This window comes from Halyomorpha halys, unplaced genomic scaffold, assembly GCF_000696795.3.
Source record: "Halyomorpha halys isolate HHAL.00 unplaced genomic scaffold, Hhal_1.1 Scaffold994.1, whole genome shotgun sequence".
In the NCBI taxonomy this organism is placed as follows: domain Eukaryota; kingdom Metazoa; phylum Arthropoda; class Insecta; order Hemiptera; family Pentatomidae; genus Halyomorpha; species Halyomorpha halys.
Genome location: NW_027115041.1, coordinates 376,845 through 399,512, shown reverse-complemented (window position 1 = coordinate 399,512; position 22,668 = coordinate 376,845). Strand labels below are relative to the sequence as shown.

General features: G+C 30.4%; 1 protein-coding gene and 1 long non-coding RNA gene across 2 annotated transcripts in view; one reads left to right on the top strand and one right to left on the bottom strand.

Annotated features, from left to right (window-relative positions):
- The window catches only part of LOC106687665 (homeobox protein Nkx-2.2a), a 56,595-nt gene extending 37,191 nt beyond the window's left edge, over positions 1 to 19,404 (bottom strand). Inside the window, exon 1 of the mRNA XM_014431677.2 lies at positions 19,253 to 19,404. Coding sequence (XP_014287163.1) covers positions 19,253 to 19,341 — 89 coding nt within the window. The 5' untranslated portion in view covers positions 19,342 to 19,404. The remainder of the gene's footprint in view (positions 1 to 19,252) is intronic.
- Positions 19,405 to 21,639: 2,235 nt separating this feature from the next.
- LOC106687664 (uncharacterized) lies at positions 21,640 to 22,668 on the top strand. The gene is made up of 2 exons (XR_001344201.2): positions 21,640 to 21,995; positions 22,395 to 22,668. It is a non-coding gene; the product is annotated as an uncharacterized lncRNA (long non-coding RNA).

Sequence of the window (22,668 nt, the reverse complement as noted above, 5' to 3'; positions counted from 1 at the left end):
TTCAGCTGATATTTCAAAAGAATGGAGTGTCTTTACTTCATAAAATAAAATTATTAGAACCTATTACATTATTTTTATTTTTATGATTGAACTATTTAGTCAACTGATATTATAATCGCTTTCTTTAATTATGCATTAAATAAAATAATTTGATGTTATCTTTCAGGCTGAAGTAGGATAACACTTTATACTTAATATTTTTCAACTTTACAAAACAATAGTTCATCATTGCGTTGGATAAATAAATCAAAAGTAAAAATTAAACAACACAAACTAAGCAAGTTGATTTATTTTAGATTCTGGTGAATACAATTTTTACATTTTATATTTAGCTTAGACATTGATACTGAATATTTAATTTTAATTAAATAGAAAGACAAATCACTAATTTAATGACCTAACATAGCAGTATTTGAGATTATTATTTATAGTTAGATGAGTATTGTTAACATATTGATGCAAAATTATTTCCAAGAGCAATCATTACAACTAAAATAATTTTAAAATAGGAAAACTATTATTTTTATGAAGAGATAAATTTTAAGCCAGACTTTCCTCTCTCTCATCTAGTACAATTACATTCAATATTTTTAATACACAACAGATTCAGATGAAAAGAATTATTGACACAAGAACAAAATTGAAGATGTAATTGCCGTAGAAAACAACATTGTAGTGTCAATATTGATATTCTAATGTTTTCGGTGTAACAATTTAATATGTGTTCACTTATTCATTTATTTACAACAAAGTAGGGTTATTTAAACTACTGGGGTCGTTTTCTCTAAAAAATTTAAAATTATATTTTTTCATTATATTTATGGTTTAATTAAGTAGTTAAATCGTAGAGAATAATGTAAATCTGTTACTTAGGAATGTAAAATATCATTTCAAATGGAAAATTACAAAGGAAGGAAAGGAAACCACTAAACTCTTGCGCTCCTCAGACCATCAGCAATACTGAGAGTTTATCGATGACATAATGTTAATATTTGGGTACTGGTCATCTGGGTAAACTCAAAGATCCAGCGGTATAATGATATTCTTTTAAGAACCTGGAAGTAGTTATCTAGATGGGGAAAAATACTGGTAAATCTGATTGCCATACTTCCAGCTATTCCGTCATTAAATGGCATGAAGGCAACGGTGCCGCCACCCGCTCAAAATTTGAAGTTTATTATAAACTGATGCCAAAGTTGTAGAATATCACGTTAAAAGATTATTCGGATTTCAATAAAAAACGAAGAAATATGTAACATTACTCCAGAATTTTGTCCATTTGAAACTGTAATCCACTGATCAATATAAATTGTATAAAAAAAATTTCGATTAATGTCTGAATTTTTGTCACAAATAAAATAAAGAAGTGAGCACATTTTTCAAGCTGCACAATCTATTATTAGTACCAACTTATTTTTTTATTTTTGTGTTTCAAATTTATGGCTAAGCATGGCTTCTTTTTATTGTCTTTAATTTATTTTTTAATGGAATTAATTTTTATTAAAAAAAAAAAAGACGGCATTTACAACAAATATCTTATGAAAACTGATATTCCAGTTGAATGCAAATACTGATCCTTTGACAGGAAATTCCGACAATCCTTATCCTGTAGTGGTACCATTATACGTGCAGTGCTTACAAACGGCTCAGGAATTTGGACTAAAAGATGAAGGCAAAATAACACAGATCTTTAAGAGAAAATTTGTGTATTAAATCTTTGGTTCTTAACGACAAGAAAAAACTAATTATGTTGGTTGTTCGATGAGATCACAACAGTGCTAAAATCAAACCGATATCTTTAGGCCAGACCATAACGGCAGAATCTCAGGAGGGATTCGCTAGGTCCGAATGACAAAACTCTTGTATTGTGTGCACTGAAATTAAACGGGAGACAAAAATCAAAATTAAGGAGGTTGGATTGTACCGCAACTGACATTAGAAATAAGGAGAACACTTGGATAGCGACTGAAATTGATTGCAATTGGTGCTTTGGAATCTGATCCATATTATGTTCTCGGCAACTGAACCACTTATTTACAAAACTTCTTGTTTAATTACCTCCCATTTATTTATAGATTATTTTGCTTCTTCAAATGATAAATATTACTGTTTCAATTTTCAAGAAACATTGGTCAAACATAAGGGCAGAAAACACTTTTAATTCGATTCCAGAGTCACTTCCTAGGTGAACTGTCGTCATTAACCCAAAGAACACCTCCAAGAAGTCCTCCTGAAGCGATTATTCACTAAAAAGTAGTATAGACTAAACACTTGGTACTGACCTGGGTAAAGCGGTGAAGTGTGGCAAGAGGGCGGGGTGGCACCAGGGCGGTACGAGCGGGCACCAGGCGAGCAGCGCCGGTGGGATCGCGGCTCTCTCCTCAGGCGGCGAGGTCATCACCTCTACTGAGGGCTCCTACCGCCCTCCAGCCGCTCCAGCGGTGGCCAATCGCTTGCAGTAGGCGTGGCCTATCCAACCAATGGGGTGGTGCCACGCCCCCGCAGCTCTCCAGCCGCCTCCTCAGGAGTCGAGGGTTGCCACACCTGCCACTCTCCCGCTTCAATGGCCTTTTTCAACATCCGCCATCTTTAGGGTTTCATCTGCTCACTTTAGTATCAGTTAATTTGTTACAGCTTACTTAAGCCGCTCGCCTCCTTTAGCCCCTACTAACTGCCGACAAATGAACCGCTTATCTTAACAGACACCTTTCACCACCGTCAACCGTTTTGTAATTCATTACCCTCCATGGTATACTCTAAATCCGGGTTTCTCTTCTGAATTCTTGGTATAACGAATTTTTATATACATATTTTGAAAATTGAATAAGTTGTGATATCAATCCAAGAGATGAAGTAAGATAGTATGGTTCAATAACACCTGAATGAGTTGGAGACGACCAGCAACGTAAGTCCGCTTAGAGAGTTCTTGTTGATATCCGTATTTTAGATTAGACAATCACCCTTCCTATTTTCTCTGTTACCCACAAGGTTTAGTGAGTCCAATTGTAGAAAATAACCTTAAGAAGAAACCGTGAGAGATCCTCTAGGGTCTAACCAATATTTGATCGTTTCCAGTGGGGGAGGAAGGGTACAATCACATCCTGATGTTATCTCACGAACATCAAACAAGAATAATACTATATCTTACATGCAACAAGTGCACATTGTTTCTTCATTATTTCCCAACCTTGAATTAATATTTCTGGCACAGAATTTTACCGATGATAATTAAAAATATAAACCGATTAAGATGTTTTATTAATTCCAAGACACGCTTATCACTGTTTTGTTCTTGTTAGAGAAAGTGAACAGAGTGTACCTTAATAGCCGTAAACCATATTAATATTACATTTATTTGTATACTATACGAATGCAAACTTGAAATTATTTTCCACGAAAATAAAAATCTGATTTTTTTTATTATAAGTTTAGGCGGTAACATCAAGTTCAGCTTTTCAAATAAAATGAAAATATTGAAAATACCTTTTTTATACAGTTTATTTATACTAAATGTATTCATATATTTTGTTTTCTTGTGAACTAAATAAAAGTATTTTAATTCTTAGGTATTAAATAAAATTATTGAGGAACAAATATTAACGTTATTACAAGTATTTTTCCAAGTTGTTCTTTTAGACTGAGTCTTTTTTTTAACCTTTACATTCACAATCCCACTTAAAACTCAAACACATAAAAAAATAAACAAGCTCTTAATAAATGAGAACTCCCCCCGCCCCATTAAAGGAAATGGGTTCTTAATTAACTTAATTTTATCAGCGAAGGACGAGAAGTGACTGGATGGGCTGATTGGCTGATGGGCATGGTCTAAGAGAACGCTAACGGATACGATCAACATTTACCCCTTCACACATGTTCTTACCCCAACATGATAAATAAACCTTAGGTTAAACTCTAGTAATTTCAGAATTTGAAAAAAAAAAAAAAATGAAATACAGCTCTAACATTGATTAATTATGCATAATTAATTTAATTAGGAAAGAAGATTTAAAAAATGTACAAATATCAACATGTGCTTTATTTTTGTAATGCTGTACCATATAAAGGGATGATACTTGCCGAATATTCCACAACAGCTCATCATTACGGTAAGAAGAAAATAGTAATTACTAAAAAATCTGATATGTCCAACTTATTGTTGTTTTTTTACTCATATTTTTCTTTAAAAAATTTTTAATAGGTATCAATTTTATTTTTATTTTTTTAATATCCGTTAAAAATTGCTACTTCTACTAAGATAAAGGTTATAAACTGTTTTATAGTAAATTTAACTAGCTTTAATTTCAGTGCTGGCAGACATCTGTTCGTCCTATGGTTTCTGAAATAAAGTTTTTCAAAACTCAAACTTATTGTCCAAACAACTATAAATCAATTTATTTTAGGAAATATCATAAAAACTACTATTTCTACGAAAGTAAAGGTCATAAACTACTTTATAGTACATTAAACTAGCTTTCTTTGGAGTACTAATAGACATCTATATATATAATTCCCCTACGTATACTTGGCAGACTTATCAGTTTTGCCTAGTAATTATACATAGTTTTCATTAAAGTAATAAAAAATTGGGGTGAAATAACTGCTTTTTTTTCTTCCCGGCTCTTTTGTACTATTACATTAAGCGAATTAAGTAGCTAATTAAATCTGGCCGAAAACATTTGAAATAGACGCTTTGTCAGGTTATGCGATAATGGTTATGATACCAAAATTGTACCAGTTAAATATGTTTTCAAAATTGTGTCATTGCATTAAATAAAAATCAGCATGTAATTTAAATTTGTGTTTTTTAAAATTTACATTTCACATAAATACGTATAGGAATAAGTTTATATATTTTAAGTATGTTACATCCAGAATTAGTAGCAAAAATATTCATCCGATTAACATCTAAGACGATAACATTAACATAGTGGAACGGAGCCTTCGTCGCCAGTTTTGTATAATTCTTAAAACCCAATTAATTATCATCGGTATTATACCTAATGTTGAGGATTACGATTATAAGGTATGCTATCTGATAGCAAATATTTTCTAATAAGAGGAAATATATGTCAATTGGAATTCCTTTCGTAATGATCACATAAATAATCTAGGTTAATGGTATCTTTTTACAATAAAAATTCCATAAACCTGGTCGTTAAAAAAATTTCCCATGAAAGTCCTAAATTCCCCTTGGAAGGAATTGTGCTTAATATTATTTTCGTTAGAAAAATGATGAATGACTTTTCAAAATTCAATTTTTTTTTAGTACATCAATTTCTATCTAAATTAGTGATGAGCTACTCAGTTCTTCTTGATTTTATCGTACATTTCAATTCATTTTCTATTAGTTTTAATTTATCGATCGAAATTAGGGGCGCTATGGATGGTGGATCCCTGGCACTGCGACTTGTGGGCTCTCAGTGGCAGTCCCTCCCATTAGTATTTATTATTTACATTTATTTCAGTCCTCAAATAAATTATTTCACAATAGTTATGACCTTTCATGTATTTAGTATAAATTCAAACGCTAATGATATATCCGATAATAGCACATTACTTTGAGATGAAGGGGTTTATAAAAGAGAATATAAAAAGTTAATTAAAGGTAAATAAGACCTTACTGAATATATTCATATTTATTAATTATTGCCGTTATACGAGCCTGCAAAGTTAGTCAAAAATTAGTTATTTATCCATAACTAATTCTTGGAACTAAATTAGCAATAAGCAATTAAGCACGTTCTTTTAGTTATGAAGCATTAAGAATTAAATATTAATTTATATCCACTACATTTAATTTAGCTATAGTTTTAACTAAACCTGATTTTTCCTATTTTTCCAGATTGTGGCTGACAATAAAAACAGTTTAAAACAATAAGAAAATAATACTGTTGAGTCTCATAAAATTTTGAATTACACTTAAAGTATTATTGTAATCACGTACGATTACTCCTACATAAAATAAATACTAAGGAAATCGATTTTTTTAACCAAAGCAACATAGATTGAAAATAATACTAAGACAGCCTTATGAATTCTTTTTGAATCAGTAGGTCACTGAACCAATGGAAAAGTGAAATTCATTTCCATATTCGTTGGATCAATGGAATAAATTTCAAAATTTTCATTTATGACATTTCAGATATTTTTTACAATAGTAATTATTACTATTTCCATGGTATTGATATCAAGCTTAAGTCCTTAAATAAAATTAAAATAATAAATTTCGGTGTGGTGAAAGCAGTATTAATGATTTCCAGTAACAGTAAAGATCTAATCAAATAATCAAAAGCGAAATTAAAAAAGGTAAACAAAAATATGTTCAAAAACAAAAAGGAAATGGACCCAAGAAGATCCTAAAATTTATTATTTTATTTTTATGACTGTAATAAGGCCAATCTGGACATATGGAGTTGAGCTTTGGGGCTCCACTAAACCTTCGAATTCCTCTCGTATACAATCCTTACAATCCAAAATCCTCAATGCTCCTTACTTTGTCACAAATAAAATTATACATATAGACCTTAATGTTCCTATGTAACCGATCTAGCACGAACCAGATATCACTCCTTCCATTATAAACTCCCTAACCCCTCAAACCCCCTACTTTCTAACCTTGCATCCTCTTCAGTTCCTGACAATCCTCCGAGGCGCCTGAAAAGAAGATGTGCACGAGACCTGCTATAATGTAAAACGTCATTAGAGTGCTGCCAATGGGTGGTTTCTCTACACGCATGTAACGCTCCAATTTAACCGAGATCAGATTTACTAAATGTATTATATTGTACAGTTGTAAATAGCAATAAATAAATATTAAAAAAAAAAGTTTTTTTTTGTCAGAATGCATTTCATTTTAAGTAGAAATAATTAGTTGAATAGTGTAGTATAAAACCCAATATAACAGTCCGAATCAGGAATGTTCTATATCTTAAACGTCAACAAACAATTAGCATATTGCGTAACGAATCTGATCTAATAAAGTTACGCAAAACAAAGCTACACTCGTATTAATAAACATAATTTACAAGGACTGGAATGAGAGGAGGTACTAGAGGGAGGATTCAATGATAGAAGATTTATCCACTTGAGACAAGAGTGTTTTGAATATAACATGAAAACATTTTGGCACGGTAGCCGAAGACAGAAGGTCGAACAGAAAGAGAGTAATTGAGCCGGAATGGAGATAAGGTATATGGCACCTCGTGAGGATTAGCCGCTATAGCGAGACGACTCATTACAAACACAGATAGCAAGCGGCATCTCAAACACCGTTTAATCTACCGCTATTAGTAACTGGGTAGTAATTTCTTATTGTAAAGCCATGTGTAATCAGGTCACTTCTGGCTCCACAATATCTATTTAAAAAAAAATTATATATTAGCAATATTTTAACCGAATAGGATTAATCGAATTTTTTTACAATTTAAAAAATATATTCACGATTTCATGTAAAACGTTATGTAATGTAACCAGGATTTAACTCTTAGTTAAAAACCAGGTTTTTCTTTTTATAGGTTAGAATTTTTTTTTTTTTCAGTTCCGTTTAAGAAGAATTCTCCTTTCCGCTACTCAATTCAAAACATAAATATAAATAAAACTACTAGGGATTTCTAGCATGATTGTAAACGAGAATTGTTACTGTTTAACGACATATAATAAAAATCATGAACAAATTTTTACACTTTTATAGAAAGGATAAAAGAAAAACCATTAAACAAGATTTAAATAAGATATTATTATGTAAAATCTTTCAAAAGGCTCAACCAAATACGTTGTAAATATAATATAAAAACTTAAAATCATTTGTTAAAAAAAGAAAAACGTGAATTCCAAGTAGTTGAATTCAGGTTTCAATAATACCCAACAAAATCAATTAAAATAATTATTTATATATGTATATATAGTTGAGCGTAAAACTTTATATATAAGAAGATGGTCAGGGTTGCGGTCAAAAGAGAAACAAAAATAATTTACAATTATTTTATTACTATTGTATCTTATTGTTGTAATATTCTCAGTTTTCTTTTTTTGTATCTTTTTAGCCCTGATGAAGCCCTGCAAAGTGGGGCGAAACGTCGGACATTAAAATAGTTTAAAATTATTGGGTTTTTTTTTTTTTTTACCGCAACCCTGACCATCTTCTTATATATAAAATAATTATTGTTTTACGTTTATGTATAGCCTGATTCATACTAGAAAATTTCTTGGAGTTGTTAAAAAATGTTTTATTTTTTGTTTATACGTGGATATTTTTTAAAACATTGAGCCGTGACGGTTCTCCAGTCTAAAGCAAGCCTGCTTTGTGCAAGCTTTTATTTTCCTTGACCTAAGCCTTTATCTACCCGCTCTCCTCCCTCTTTTTTTTCGTAACCTCCTTTATTATAATATTCATTTAATACATAAATGCATATTAAAGGGAAATGATGTATGTATACCAGTAAAATATTGCTTTCTCCTCCAGTTTTTTTTTTTTTTTTTTTTTACGAAAACTACTTTATATCCTTTTCATTTATTGCCGTTGAAGGCATGTAAATTGATTATTTATTTTATTTACAACTCTTGCAACTCTTGAAAACCTTCTCGATAACAAGTCTATAACTATAAAAATACAATCAAATTACAGCACTGCACTACGACGTCACCATAAACGATCCTCAGTACGCTTAATTTACACATTTCATGTGGTGGAGGATCTAGCTCGAGTTCCATGAGCTGTACTCCCGACCAACTGCTGATTGAGATATCGATAGTTAAGGCGCCCCTAATATTCATCAGATTGCCCGCCGTTCCGTGACCATCCTTTTCAACCAATTATCATATTATTATTAGGGCTCAGCTCAACTCATAAATCCACTCTCAGTAGACTCCTTGTTAGAGAATTATTTTACAACCTCAGAAAATTTCAACTTTAAGTAGTTTCAATGAGGCTTAAATTTTAAAATTAAATAATTCAGTATATTAGGATGAAAATTAATAATTCAATGGAGAATTTATTTTTTAAATTTTAATTATCTATTTAATTTAAAATTAGAAAGAATGTATAATGGAAAACGTGAATGTTCGATTGTGAGAACTAAATACTAATTTTGAGTCAGGAATAAATGCTCGAATGTTGGACCCTTCTTGGCATTCCTTGCCAATCGATTGCTGTTACAGTCAATGTAAAAGTTTCGATAGTCAAAGCAATATAAATAGAAGTATTATATTAATTGATTATACTTGTTTGCAAAAAATTAGATGAATGTTAATATATTATTATATTAAATCAAATATCAGATTACTGTTGCTTTGTTGCTACTTAGGAATTATTTAATACAATTACTGATTATGAGCTTAAATGAAATTTACGTGATAAATGTTTGAATGGAATGTGTGATGAATATCAGGAATTCCGATTTACATGTTGAATTTATTTTATACTCCATCAAAAATTTTATAAATAAAAATTAGTATTATTAATAAATAAATATATAAAGCAAAACAACAAAAATATATATTTTTAAAAAAACTTTATCTATAAATTATAGATTTAATTATTTATAGATAAAATCTGAATATTGTGTAAATTATATAAAATGGTCAGTGAATGAATTCCTCCAGGACGTATCTATAATTCATGTAATTAACTACAGGTATACTTCGTTTCTCAGTAATTGAATGTATAGTTATATAACATTAAGAATTGGAGACTGATATAATATTAAGAATTGCACACTGATACAGTATTAAGAAATTAAAAATATGAGGCAAACAAAAATCATATAGGTGCATTGTTCGAGCTCTATTATAAAATCAGTCTATCAATAGAATATATATGTAGAAATCAAAAGCCCATCGCTAAAACATTCACAAAGAAAGATCTACAAATAGTTAGTAATTTATGAACAAGTCATTATTATTTTACAGACCACTCGATATGTGTGGACGCAAAGTGGTAAAAATAAAAAAAAGTATATCTAATTAGAATAGTTTTAATTTTTACTAATTGATATCAATAAAAATGATCTAATCCTTAATGGTATACGAAGAAAGATAATTTATTTATTGTAACCTAAATAATACATCACAATGGAAATCTGTGGACGTTAAGATCCTAAAAAAAAGCGTCAACAGACATACGTGGATTGAGGCATTTTTTCTTCTTTAGGTTCTCAGAAATCTTTTTCCAGTAAGAAAACTGGACCCTGAAACATCCTTTCACATATACTTATCCACAATAACTAAATTATTTGCACTATTTTGGTTAAAAATCTTCAAGGCTTCAAATGATTTTAAAATCTTTCTATATTTAAAACTTTTCAAAATAAACAATTTTTCCCAACACTAAAAAATCCTACATAAAATAAGTATATATACAACATTCTGATAATGATGCTGATCTACTTGATGAAGTATAAAAATTCGGAGCTACTTAGGGACACTAAGGGACAGTTGTAAAATGGAGAGTTACTGCACATAACTAGTGGCAGTCCCCTTCTCAAGTGATGTTTAATTTTTAGAGGCACACTCTGATGGACCACTTCACCAGTGTCGCCATCAACATTGGCCCGATTTGATAGCACAGAACTTGCAAGTGCTCTTGTACACTTGGTCGTATCATGTGGTTAATAAATAATACATTTTTTAAATCTAGAAGCTAAACTGAATTGTCTGGTTCCAATGAATTTCGCTTATAACCTTTTTGTTAATTTTAGTGGGAATGGGTGAACTTATGAATCCTCATCATACCGTCCCACATCAGATACCATCCCGTTTGCTATGACAGTCACTTCCTGGCCGGGAGCTGAAGAATGAGTGAGGATTCGTCAAGGAACGGCTGAAGCCTATAGAGCCGCAAGTGAATGGGCCCACTTGCTTCTAGATTAGGTCATTCACTAAGAGTCATTAGCTGAGGACCACACGCGGGGGGTTTTCCCAGGGACTGCTGTTTAGCCCTTTGTGCCTCCTCCATTCATCCCGCGGGAGGAATCCGGCTACTGGTCTCCCGGCATTAATGGCTAGCGTCTCATTCTCAGTAATGGTCTCAGTGAAGGAATGGAATCACACTAGTGCGTCACACATGCCTTAGCGAGGATTTTCTAGCATCACACCTCAGATTCGATCGTATTCATTGCATTATATATGTTTCCATATACGTTACTAACGTAGTAAAAAAATTATATATGAGAACGTGGCACATGATCAAAGAAATCTGAATAATATAGAATGCTACCCGCTAAACCATTTTATACTACAGTACGAGTATGAAGGGATAGGATTCCTGGGAGAGGAAATTAGGGCCTTTTAATAATAATAATATTATTGTTTTATTCTGGTACTACCCTCTTTGGAATAATATTACAGGTGTCGATTAAAAGCTTAAGTACCCTAGACTGTAATAGAAAAAAAAAGAAAAGATAAAACATAAATTACACATCCATCTCATAAATCATAGCGTGACTAACTTCTAATAATATAAATGAAAAAGAATTCGACACAGATGAACTAAAATAATTAACAGAATGCAACAATTATTTTTTATATACTAAAATAATTAACAGATGAACTAGATAATTAACATATGAACTAAAATAATTAACAGAATGCAACAATTATTGTTTATATACATATTTACAAGTTTAAAAGAAAATTGAAAACATCAAAGGTTGAAAAATAATTATAAATAAATAAGAAGGCAAAAAAAATAATAAATAAAAAATAAATCCAGAAACAAATCATAAATCGTAAGGTATATTCTAAAAATAATAAAAGAACTTTAACTTTACCTTTAGGCGAATTTCAGGGGTTTCACAAATATTATAAAATCAATTTCAATGAAATGTTTCGGTTCTCCATTATATCTACTCCTTTAATCTTAATATACCTTCATTATTGTATTCATCTTAGGTGTTTGTAAGCTGATCTTAGGTAAAGGGAAAAAATAAATATCTATTTATAATTTTTAAAATTAATTTAAGCTATCTTTTTTTTTTTGTTTGTGATTAATTACAAATTTATTTGTCCCATCCGGTAGTATTATGTATTTCTATAATACATTTTTATTTATCATACCTTTTGTTGAAAATTCTCGAAACATAATCATTTTTATATTTTAATTAGGAAACAATTTATTTCTAATAATTATTCAAAAAAGAAAACTGTTTTATTTCTAAAAAACCATGTTAACTCCTTATCATTATTCCTCTGACAGGGAGCAGCAACAAATTTATCAAAAACAGAAGCTTATTTTTTGTATTTTTGCTGGAAGAAAACCGCATCCACGTATATTATTCGAGAAAAAGATTCAGAACAGAAATTTATTTTTCTAAAAACAAAATTAAATAAAAAATATCTCTCTAATAACACCACCAGAATAGAAATGATGATATATTAAAAAAAAAAAAAAAAAAAAGAGAAAGAAAAAGAACATAGACAAGATTAGGAATGTTGGAAATTGAACCCTTATAATTAGCACATAAATAGAGAAGAATTATCTCGAGCTAAAGAAAAAATCTAATTAATATATTAAGTAGTTTTATTTTTTGTAGGCACCAATTTGTAGTATTTCCTGATTTTTTCTTTCTGAGATATTGGGGACGAATAGGCACACATTATACAGACACAGTTAGTCAAATATTTTTTTAAAATATCAATTAGCAGTATTGACAAAGTAGATAAACAGAAATAGAAGAATGAAACCTACAAAATAGCTAATAACTGGTAGGCAGATGGAGTGCATGAGTCTGAACAAAAAGAAGTAACAATCTATAAATTTAAAAGATAATTAACAACGAAATATAAATATGCCATGAAAATCCGATTATAAAAGTGTGTTATTTTCAGTTAAAAAATTTGACAAAATTCCATTAATAATTTGAACAAATTTTATTTTAGAATACTGATGAAAAAAAAAATAGGAAAAAAGGCATGCAAAGTTATCGATTATAAAGAAAACCTGATTATAAAAACAAAAAAAAATTAATGATAGTTTATTAAGATGGTTAATAAACTTTAAATCTAAAAATCATACTCAATAATAAATAGCTCTTAGAAAGTATTTTACATTCAACACCTGAAGATGGAACAACGGTCCAAAATATGATTAGGAATATTTTATTGATGTAAAATTAATAAATAAAATGAAGAAGTATGAAGACTACTTAATAACCCAAACAGAAAAAAATCCAATTAATAAATATTTACTGCTAATAATAATAAATATATATCTGCTACCGTCTAATTCCATGATTAACAACCAATTGTTTTTTATTATTTAATTATCAATTGTCAATTTTTTATTATTTATGATTCAATTCAATATTTTGTATAATTCCAAATTTGTTTGTATATTATTTCTTTTCAATTTTTTATTTCTCTAAATGATGGTTATCTCTTTTGTTCTATAGCCCTGATGAAGACCTGAAACTCAGGTCGAAATGTCGGCATAATTAAATATATTTTTGTTTATTTATGTTATTCTTTGCTCACCGCACCCTCCGACCATCTTCTCCAATGAGTAATCTTCGGTCAACTATCTACACCTCATAATAAATATTTACGTTTGTTGTTATAAAACCGAACCAAAATGAGTAAATCCATTTTCGATATTTACTTAAAAAACTTCCTCTAATTACCACATTAATATATCATTCTATCGACACAGGAGCCTAAAATGTACTTTATTACTTAACATACTTCAGTTGCATTTATACAATGTACTTCAGTTGGCCTCCAATGTACTTTATAGAAATAAGTTGAAGCGGTAGGAGAGGGTACTCGTGGAAACAAGACCGCAGAGAAGAGCCTTCAACAACGCTATTGAGTGAGAACAGGTGCAGCTCGCGTGCTCTCGGTCAGTACCATCCCGTATCATCCCACTTCAAGCACAAACCAAACAATAACTCTCAACTCCTCAATACTCTCTCTTACAAATTGTTTCTTCTATTTTTATTTCCACGTCACGTGGTTTGAAATTACTAGAATAATTCCGGAGTTTACATTCAATATTAACAATTTTATAATATTGAAACTTCTCTACTTTCGAAGGAAATCCGATTCCGACAGACGTGGGAACAGCGATTTCAATAAAACGTTATTTTGGTGATACTACGACAAAACACATCAGGCATGTTTCCGAAGGTGAAATCAAAATATATTTTACATGACCGGTTTAATAATAGATTTGGCAGAAAAGCTATATCTACACATGAGTATATAATTTAAAAAAATTAGACCGACTGAAACAGCACAGTGGGTCAAAAAGATTTGTGATCGTGCAAAATTTGAAATCCGAGTTTTAGACAAAATAGGTGTTATGATGTATCCTGAGTCCAAATAACCAAGTCCTTTAAAATGGTATGTGTGTGTGAAGAGCCTAGTTCAAAAAGGGAAAAGTCGTACGAAAATGAAATTACATATTTTTTAAGGTGGGTATATAGTCTGGAACGTGATAGCAACTTTTTCGATTAAATCGAAGATAAAAATCGTTGTGTCACTTTATAGACTAGATTTTTCGATTTTCTCGAAAACGATTTTGACGATTCAAACTCGGCAGACAATGTATAAATTATAGATCTTAATGGGTGTTATCTTCATAGAAATAGAAAGCTTTTTTTTAAAATGACGGATTTTTAAAAAAAATTCTCTAAAGTACCTTTAATTTTGTTTATGTGAAAAAAATTAAAAATACTCATTATTAGGAATAATAAACAATGAATAAATACAAAATATTAAAGAATTTTATAAACAACTATTAGAGAAAAAGGAAAAATTGACACATTCGATTTGAGAGAGACTACGCCATCTTTCCTCATTGTATTACGGACTTGTTAAACTGTTGTATTTTGAACCAAATTTAGATTTAGATTTCTACCTCAAGAAACCCTAAAATAGGAATTTTTATTTTTATAGCATTAGAAAAATAAAAAAATTTTGTCAAGAAATTTAGTCTTTAGTACTTAGATATATATATATATATATATTTTTTTTTCGAAAATCACAAAAATAGCTATAACTTTGACACGAGCCAAACAATGTACACAAAACAAAATAAGTGGCGTGGTGGTAAGTCAACTTGCTGTAATGCGCGTACTACACAAGATTTTTTTTAAAGGAAATATTTTTTTGTTTCTTTCAATAAGCGTGTTTAATTAATAATTTCAAGTGTTTTTTGTTTTTTTAAAATGAGATTTTGTTACATTTTAACCCATTTAATACAGACGGAAATATTTTTTTTTGTTCTATGCAACAAAACAAATCCATTTGTAAATAATAACCTTTAAATCCCTACAGGATAAAGTGTGTAACATACGAACAGAGCGTTTTCTTTTCTGGACGGAAAGGTTCAAATCCTGGTTTGGCATACTTAATTATTTCTTAAATTGGGATACCAACGGTCTTTATCAAAATGAGCACCATGGATAAATACTTCCGGAGTTCGTTACTGGAGATTTCTTTTAAAAAAAAATTAACTGGCTTTTATAAATAAATATATAACTTAGGGGGTTAGAGCTCAGCGCTGTTCAGACTGACTTCCTGGTATATTTTAAAGCCAAAATCAGATAATACTTCCAGTGTAAAACCCGTAAGCCCTCCATGAAATGTTTCTGTAATTCAATGATTCAAAGGATTTTCACTTTTATCACAAGTATCTCACTCAAAAAAAAAATTCAATATTCAATAATGTTATTATAATATCATTAATTTGCCATCACCAATAATCAAGCAGTTTTAATTGAACTTTTTACTTTTTATAATTAAATTATTTATTAAATTTTTATAATATAATAATATAAATTTATCATCAAACTACAGGTAAATAAAAATAATGTTAATTATCTGAATTTATTTTCTCTCATATTGGTTAGGGTTACCATTTTAACAGTTAGCATTATCATTCTATCAGTTTATAATTATAAAAAAATTAACTTGTTGAATTTATCTTTTTCGATATTGGTTTTTTTTTTAGCATAAATAATTAAACATAATACAGATCTCAATAATATACATTTCAAAACATCCTGTTAAAGAAACAGGGCATGTCGAAAGATATAAAACTAATTTACGGAATCATTATTGATGCATAATTAAATAAAATTAATAATACCCTAATGAATATAAATATAACAATTAAATGTATAATTATTATAATTAAAATATAATTCGTTCAATTTAAAATATAATCATCCGTAATGTAAAAAAATGTGATTAGAAGGTATAGTTAAAAAAAATGTCATCATTTTAAAATATATCATGATTTTTTTTGTTTACAGATTAAAGAACATCAATTAATGATAATTGGAATTCCTATAAATTAGTTTCCTTATTACGCAAAAAGAAGGAAAACTGAGCAATGTTTATTTTTATCATTCATTCCACAACAATCAGTCATAAATTGCATATATTTAATATGATTAAAATAATTCAATAATTGTAGAACATTACAAAACCGTTCGAGTTAAAACGTATGTAATAAACATTAATTGGAAATAAAATTTATTTTTTTATTCCTTGTGAGATGAATAAAATTAGATATTACAATTTAATTATTTATATTTCAACGATCAGAAATATTGTTGTAACAAACATTTTTGTTGTTGCACACGCCGCCGTGATGAAGGGCTCAGTGACGGGACTTGAACCGAAACTACAGGCACACGAGATAAGAGCGATAGTAGTTTCCGATTTAGTGCAAATAAAAAATCGAATGTTTACTTTAGAACTGCGTAAGAACTCTGAAGGAGTGGTCTTATCTTTAGAGATATCGTCAGGTGTATTTTATATAAAGGATCTTTCTAGGAAGAAAACGATATTAAATAATAACGTTCCCAGGTTTATCTCGAGTCATCGTTAAATAATTAGTATTATTATAGAAATTAATAAATGCTTTATTTATTAAAAAGTACATTTTTTTAAATAATAAAATAACACAATCCTCACTGAAGCTGTTTTAATGAAAAATATTAGTGGGCTGTGACTATGAATCGATTTAGGGATCGGGAGACATCTTGAGGCATATTCAACCTTCATGAAGTGGGGAAACAAACTTTCAATCGCCTAGGAGAAATCCTAGAGTTTGTGTATGGTACTAAAATACTTTCGTTAATCAAGGGTAATAACTAAAATTAAAACCAAACGCATCACCTTGGCAACATCCAACCTCCAGCATCACCGGTTCCATTCCGGCTTCGGCGGATTGATTTTTATTTCGTGTTGGCCCCGCGTAACAAAACCTCTACCTTCCCACTATGTTTAGAATAGGATAATAAGCCGTAGGATAATAACACAATACATCAGATGGCTAGTAAGGGAAAAAAAATGAGATTATACTAACATATGGGTTCTGGAAGCACAGATAAATACTCATATATAATTTTCAAGCGAAATCAATTAGATATTATACAGTATACAGTCAAGGCATGGGGCTCAAAAAAGGGGGTTTGTTTAACCCTGAACCGTTTTGATGAAAAAAGAAATGAAAAAAAGTTCAAGTAATTGGAGTAGTGCCACCAATAGTATGTACTGCACAGTTCTTGAGACTTGAGGAACTGGAATAACGAACTTTAATATATAAATAAATAAATAAGGTTTTGAGACAACTAATCATATTCATTTTATGCTCTTCTTTAATTTAGTATTCAGTAGTAATTTAGTATTATTATATTAATTGAATACTAAACCAAAGATGAGCATAAAATAAAAAAAAATAAAAAAAACCATTAATTGTTCAGCATTGTTGATTTTTTTTTAATGTTTCCCGAAAAGAATTGAGGAGGCTAACAACCAATTCTTGGTGTGTTCTCTCTAAAATACGGTATACAGCATATTAAAACTTTCCTGGTGAAATTAGTGTGCCAGCTTCTTTTAATAGAACAAGTAGCATTTAAAAATTAAGCATTTTGTTTTTTTTAAGACAAAATATATATGTAGTGTGCATGATAAATATATTTATAAATCCTCACACCAAGGCATAAGGCATTTATATTACAACGAAAGTAAGAGAGTACTCTTAAGTAGAAAAAGATTAATAGGAAATTCAGAAACCAGCTTTGGAATTGAAAGTTGATGTATATTTGCTTTCATATAAACATCAGTTGGCCTCTTAAGATGAACAAAACTACTAAATAGCATTTCTTATTAAGTTGTAGTTAAGTTATAAAGTTGTAAAGGGGATCCATAATACGGCTTCTTTTCAATTGTATACTGTAATTAAATGGCACATACAGTGTTAGCTAATTTAAGTTGTCAAATTACAATGGTATCGATAAGTGTTGGCATGTGGCTAGCATGTTGAGTAATATTGTTTTTTTTCCTTGGCATTTCGAACTATTAATTATTTTTGTAAAAATTATAGACTGATTATTTTTACAAATATAAACTGTTTTTTGCGTCTAAGATGAATTGCTTCAAATCGGTTTGAAAAATATAACGGAGACGCTTTTTCTAGGGAGAACAAGACGTTTTCTTTACGTATAAGATTGAATTGATCTCTTAACTTTTAACGTCTTTCTAAAATATTGGTATGGGTTAGGTCAATAGTACGTTTTATACATTATATAAGCTCGAATATTTATTACCAAGGTCTGAACAGGAATAACTCAAAATATACAGAAATTATTTTACTTGGAGCATAGCGTCTTGGTAAAGTATCCTCTAATATTGAGTTGCAAAAATAAACACATCGAGGGAAGTTGGACTAAAAGGAAGAAAGAGAAATAATTCTATAGCATTTTGTTTTTAATTTAACTGTGAGCCTTCTATCCTGGATGTTCGGCAAGCAGAGCTAAAGCACTAATTAATTAATCAGCAATTTCACATTCCCTACATGACACAATGGTGCCAATATGTAATCCCTGAACATGAATATTGATTTTATTCTGTCGCAGTAACCGGAACAGGAATGCTTGTATTCTAACAAAAGCATTTATGATCACATGAAAGAACCATAATATAATGTTGAAAACTGGATGGAGTAGATATTGGATAAGAATAAAATTATGTCGATTGAAAACAAAAACTAGGTTCCTTGTAATGAAAATATAATGCTGTTCAGTTTCTATTGTGTAAACAAAATACGAATGGTAAACAAGCACTTCACTTGCAATCATTTTTACTTCGATAGGATCATTTGAGGAAGGAGCCAGAGCACGGCTGATGGAGAAGCCCATCCAAAACAGCAATACCGACAACTCATCCTTTATTTTCCATCCTACTCCATCGATTATCATTTATATCGATTACTTTCTCATATTACGACTAAATGCAGCTCACTCACCCATAGTGCTCCTCGTGGTACTCTGGCGGGAGGAACTGCCAGTGCTGCTCCGGGTAGGGCTGGTCGGTCGCCTCGTAGCCTGAGTACATCCTCACTGACTCCTCATATCGGTTATCAACCGCTCTTGATAAAGTGTTCCTTATCTCCCTACCCCCGCCACACCTGTCTATCTCACCAGTTCAATATTTGCCGCCAAATACCTCAAACCTTTCACGATCGGAGATGAATCAGGATTAGTACCGTATAGGTCAGCTAGGAAGCAGCAGTAAGGACGCTAAGCAAATAAAAAAAATCCATTTATTTTCAGCCATTTTTCAACGATATACTTTCCCTAATTAAAAAAAAAAAACTTGGTTACGTTGGTCCAAGTTTATGAACATTTTTTATTTTGATACAAACTCGCATATCAGAATGGAATTATTTCGAGAAAATTTGCGATAGAAGAATCCAACTGTCTGAAAATTGTTATCAAAATAGAACAAGAAACGAAATTAAGGAACGCATGCTCAAAAAAATAATATTTGGTAATTAAACAAATACTCCAAAAGAAACTCACGTGTCTCAAAAAGTTGTAAATAACCAGCCATCAGGGACGTTTCGGATTGGAAAACATAAGCTCCGATAAATAAAGAATAAAGATAGCACATCGTTGTTGGGTAGATACATGACAGCCGCCCAAGTGTTTACTCGACAAACATCACGAATGGACATACGGTACTCGACTATCGTACGTACTACTGTTGTGGATTTCCTCCGAAAGATAGTCGCCTTCAGCGAATAATAAGAAGGAATAAATATGTCGGTACACATCGCTACTTAGGTATTGGACCGTCGGGACCATTTTCTATTCTTGCGGATTAAAACCTGACACAATAAACTCATTATTATTTGTGCGAATATAGGTCCCAACGTCAACTGAAAAGGACCAGTGTCCTTTTTCTAGTTTTGTCTCATTAAACCATCCACCTCCTTTTTTAAATTTAAATCTTCAGTAACGACTGACATGGAATGGAAAACAAGACTGAAAAGACAGGAAACAGCTCTTCGATTCCGACTATTACAACATTTATTAGACAAACGGTCCAAACTTCCAATCCATTACAAAAGACTGATCTACATGACTATTATAAGGCCTATTTGGACATACGGAGTTGAGCTATGGGGCTCCACTAAACCATCTAATTCCTCTCGAATCCAATCCTTACAGTCCAAAATCCTTCGTAAAATCCTTAATGCTCCTTACTTTGTCACAAATCAAATCATCCATCAGGACCTCAATGTCCCCTATGTTGCCGATTTGGCCAGAACCAGATACCAATCCTTCCATAATAAACTTCCCAACCACCCAAACCAACTCCTTTCTAGCCTGGCTTCTCATTCACTACCTAATAATCCTCCTAGACGTCTGAAAAGAAGATGGTCTCGAGATCTTCTCCTTTGGAAATCTTTTTGGGTTCTATGAATGGGTAGATTCTCCACATGTTTTTATCATGTCATAATATCACTTACAGCAAATTTACTTGATGTGTATATATGTATACAGTTGTAAATATCAATAAATAAATTATTAAAAAAAAATCTTCAGTAGCTCTTTTCAATTTTTTTCTTCTTTTTAATATATAATCGCTCCACTGTTTGTTCGTTAGATGTAAAAGCACACATCCAATTATAAAAATCAATGAATAATTATAAAATATGTAAGAATTTGAAAAAAAATAAAGAAGAAAATAAATGTTCACGGTTATGGCAATAGTCAAGAGTTTACGTTTTCTTGGTTACTTAAAACATATTGTCACTCTGAATAATAAAAAAGGAATTGTTTTGAAACAAACAAAACTAATTTCATCTCAAAGTAAGTGAAAATAAAATGCGCACAGCGCACTGGATGTTTTTAACACTTTCCTCGGTTTTACTATTGTTGTTTTTTAAAACATTGTTTCTTGTTAACTTGCAGAAAATAAATTAAAACTTGACACCAGCATTTTCAAAAGACTGTAAAACCATATATGCTTTCTATAGAATATTATGGATAAATACGTTTTGGATACTGGTACGGTTTGGAGGAGGGGAGGGTGACACCTAATTTCCACAAAGGCGCAGTTTGAATGTTTATATTCGTTGATTGTATCTTTTTGACATATTAAAAGTCTAGATAAATCTAAGAGTGCAAAATGTGTTTTTTGGCCGCTATCTAGAATTAGTTTTAAAAAATCATAAAAAATAAATAAAAACATAAAATCTTGTATGGCATCATTCTACAGAATACTTCATGCTGAAAAACTTATGTTATTGTTTTTTAAAAACAAGGATAAATAAAAATGAATAAAAAAATAATTTGGCCCATTTTTCACTCAGGTGCTCATATGTTATTTCATTCATATGTTTAGAGCGATCTACTGCACAATAATAATTTTGAAGTTTATATTTGCTAAACTTAGAGTCTTTACAGTTTTTCAGAAACTAAATTTTCTTTTCAAATCAACATTTGTAAGTTTAGTTTGTTAACAATCATGAAAACAGGTCCTAAAGAAGCTAATCATTAGAAACAGCTTACTGGCACATTTACTCAGCATGGTTTGGTGTTTTAATCTGCACATCTTCAATCCCCTCGGATTCATGCCAAAATAAATTAATAAAATTGATTTTATCATATTTGTGGGAAAACATTTATTTTTGAAAAGCTCAGGTTCTCAGAAACTACAAATATTAGATGAACAGATGTCTATAAGCACTCAAATTGAACGTAGGTAAATGTATCATAAAGTACGAGTTTCTAATTATAAATATAGATTATCTTCGATAGTTGAAGCTTTAAGGGTATTTTCCAAAATAAATTCAGAAAATGATGATGAAAATGAATCAATTATGTCATAATTTAATACATAAAATGTTAAAATCAATGTAAAATAAAATGTTCTTTAAATTAGCCAGGTCTTATACTCATTGGAATAGTCTAATAGAGCTTAAATGCCAAATCTTTCAAAATGACTTTCTCTAAAGTACCTTTTATTTTATTTATAAATAATTAACTATCTCACCTTTTTTACTAGTAGTGAATAACATATAAATATAAACTATGAAATGATTTGATAATTTTAATTTTGATAAACTTAGAACCCAAGTTGAAAAATATTCTTTTCAGGTTGAAAACATATTTCCAGAAATAAGAGAAGCAATATAGATGTATTACAAATCGTTGAAAAGCCAAAGATTTAAGAAAAAATTATATTTAATATAGAAAGTTGTAGAAGGTAATGGAAAATGACGGCAAATCCACAAAAAGGTCTGTTCTAACGACGTTTAACCACCCGGAGCGCATGCGCAATGTATTTTTCCATTTCGCCTGTTTTCACGTCACAGTAATTATTAGATAAATTATTAATTTCACTTAAGCTAAAATAAAATCATTATTAGTA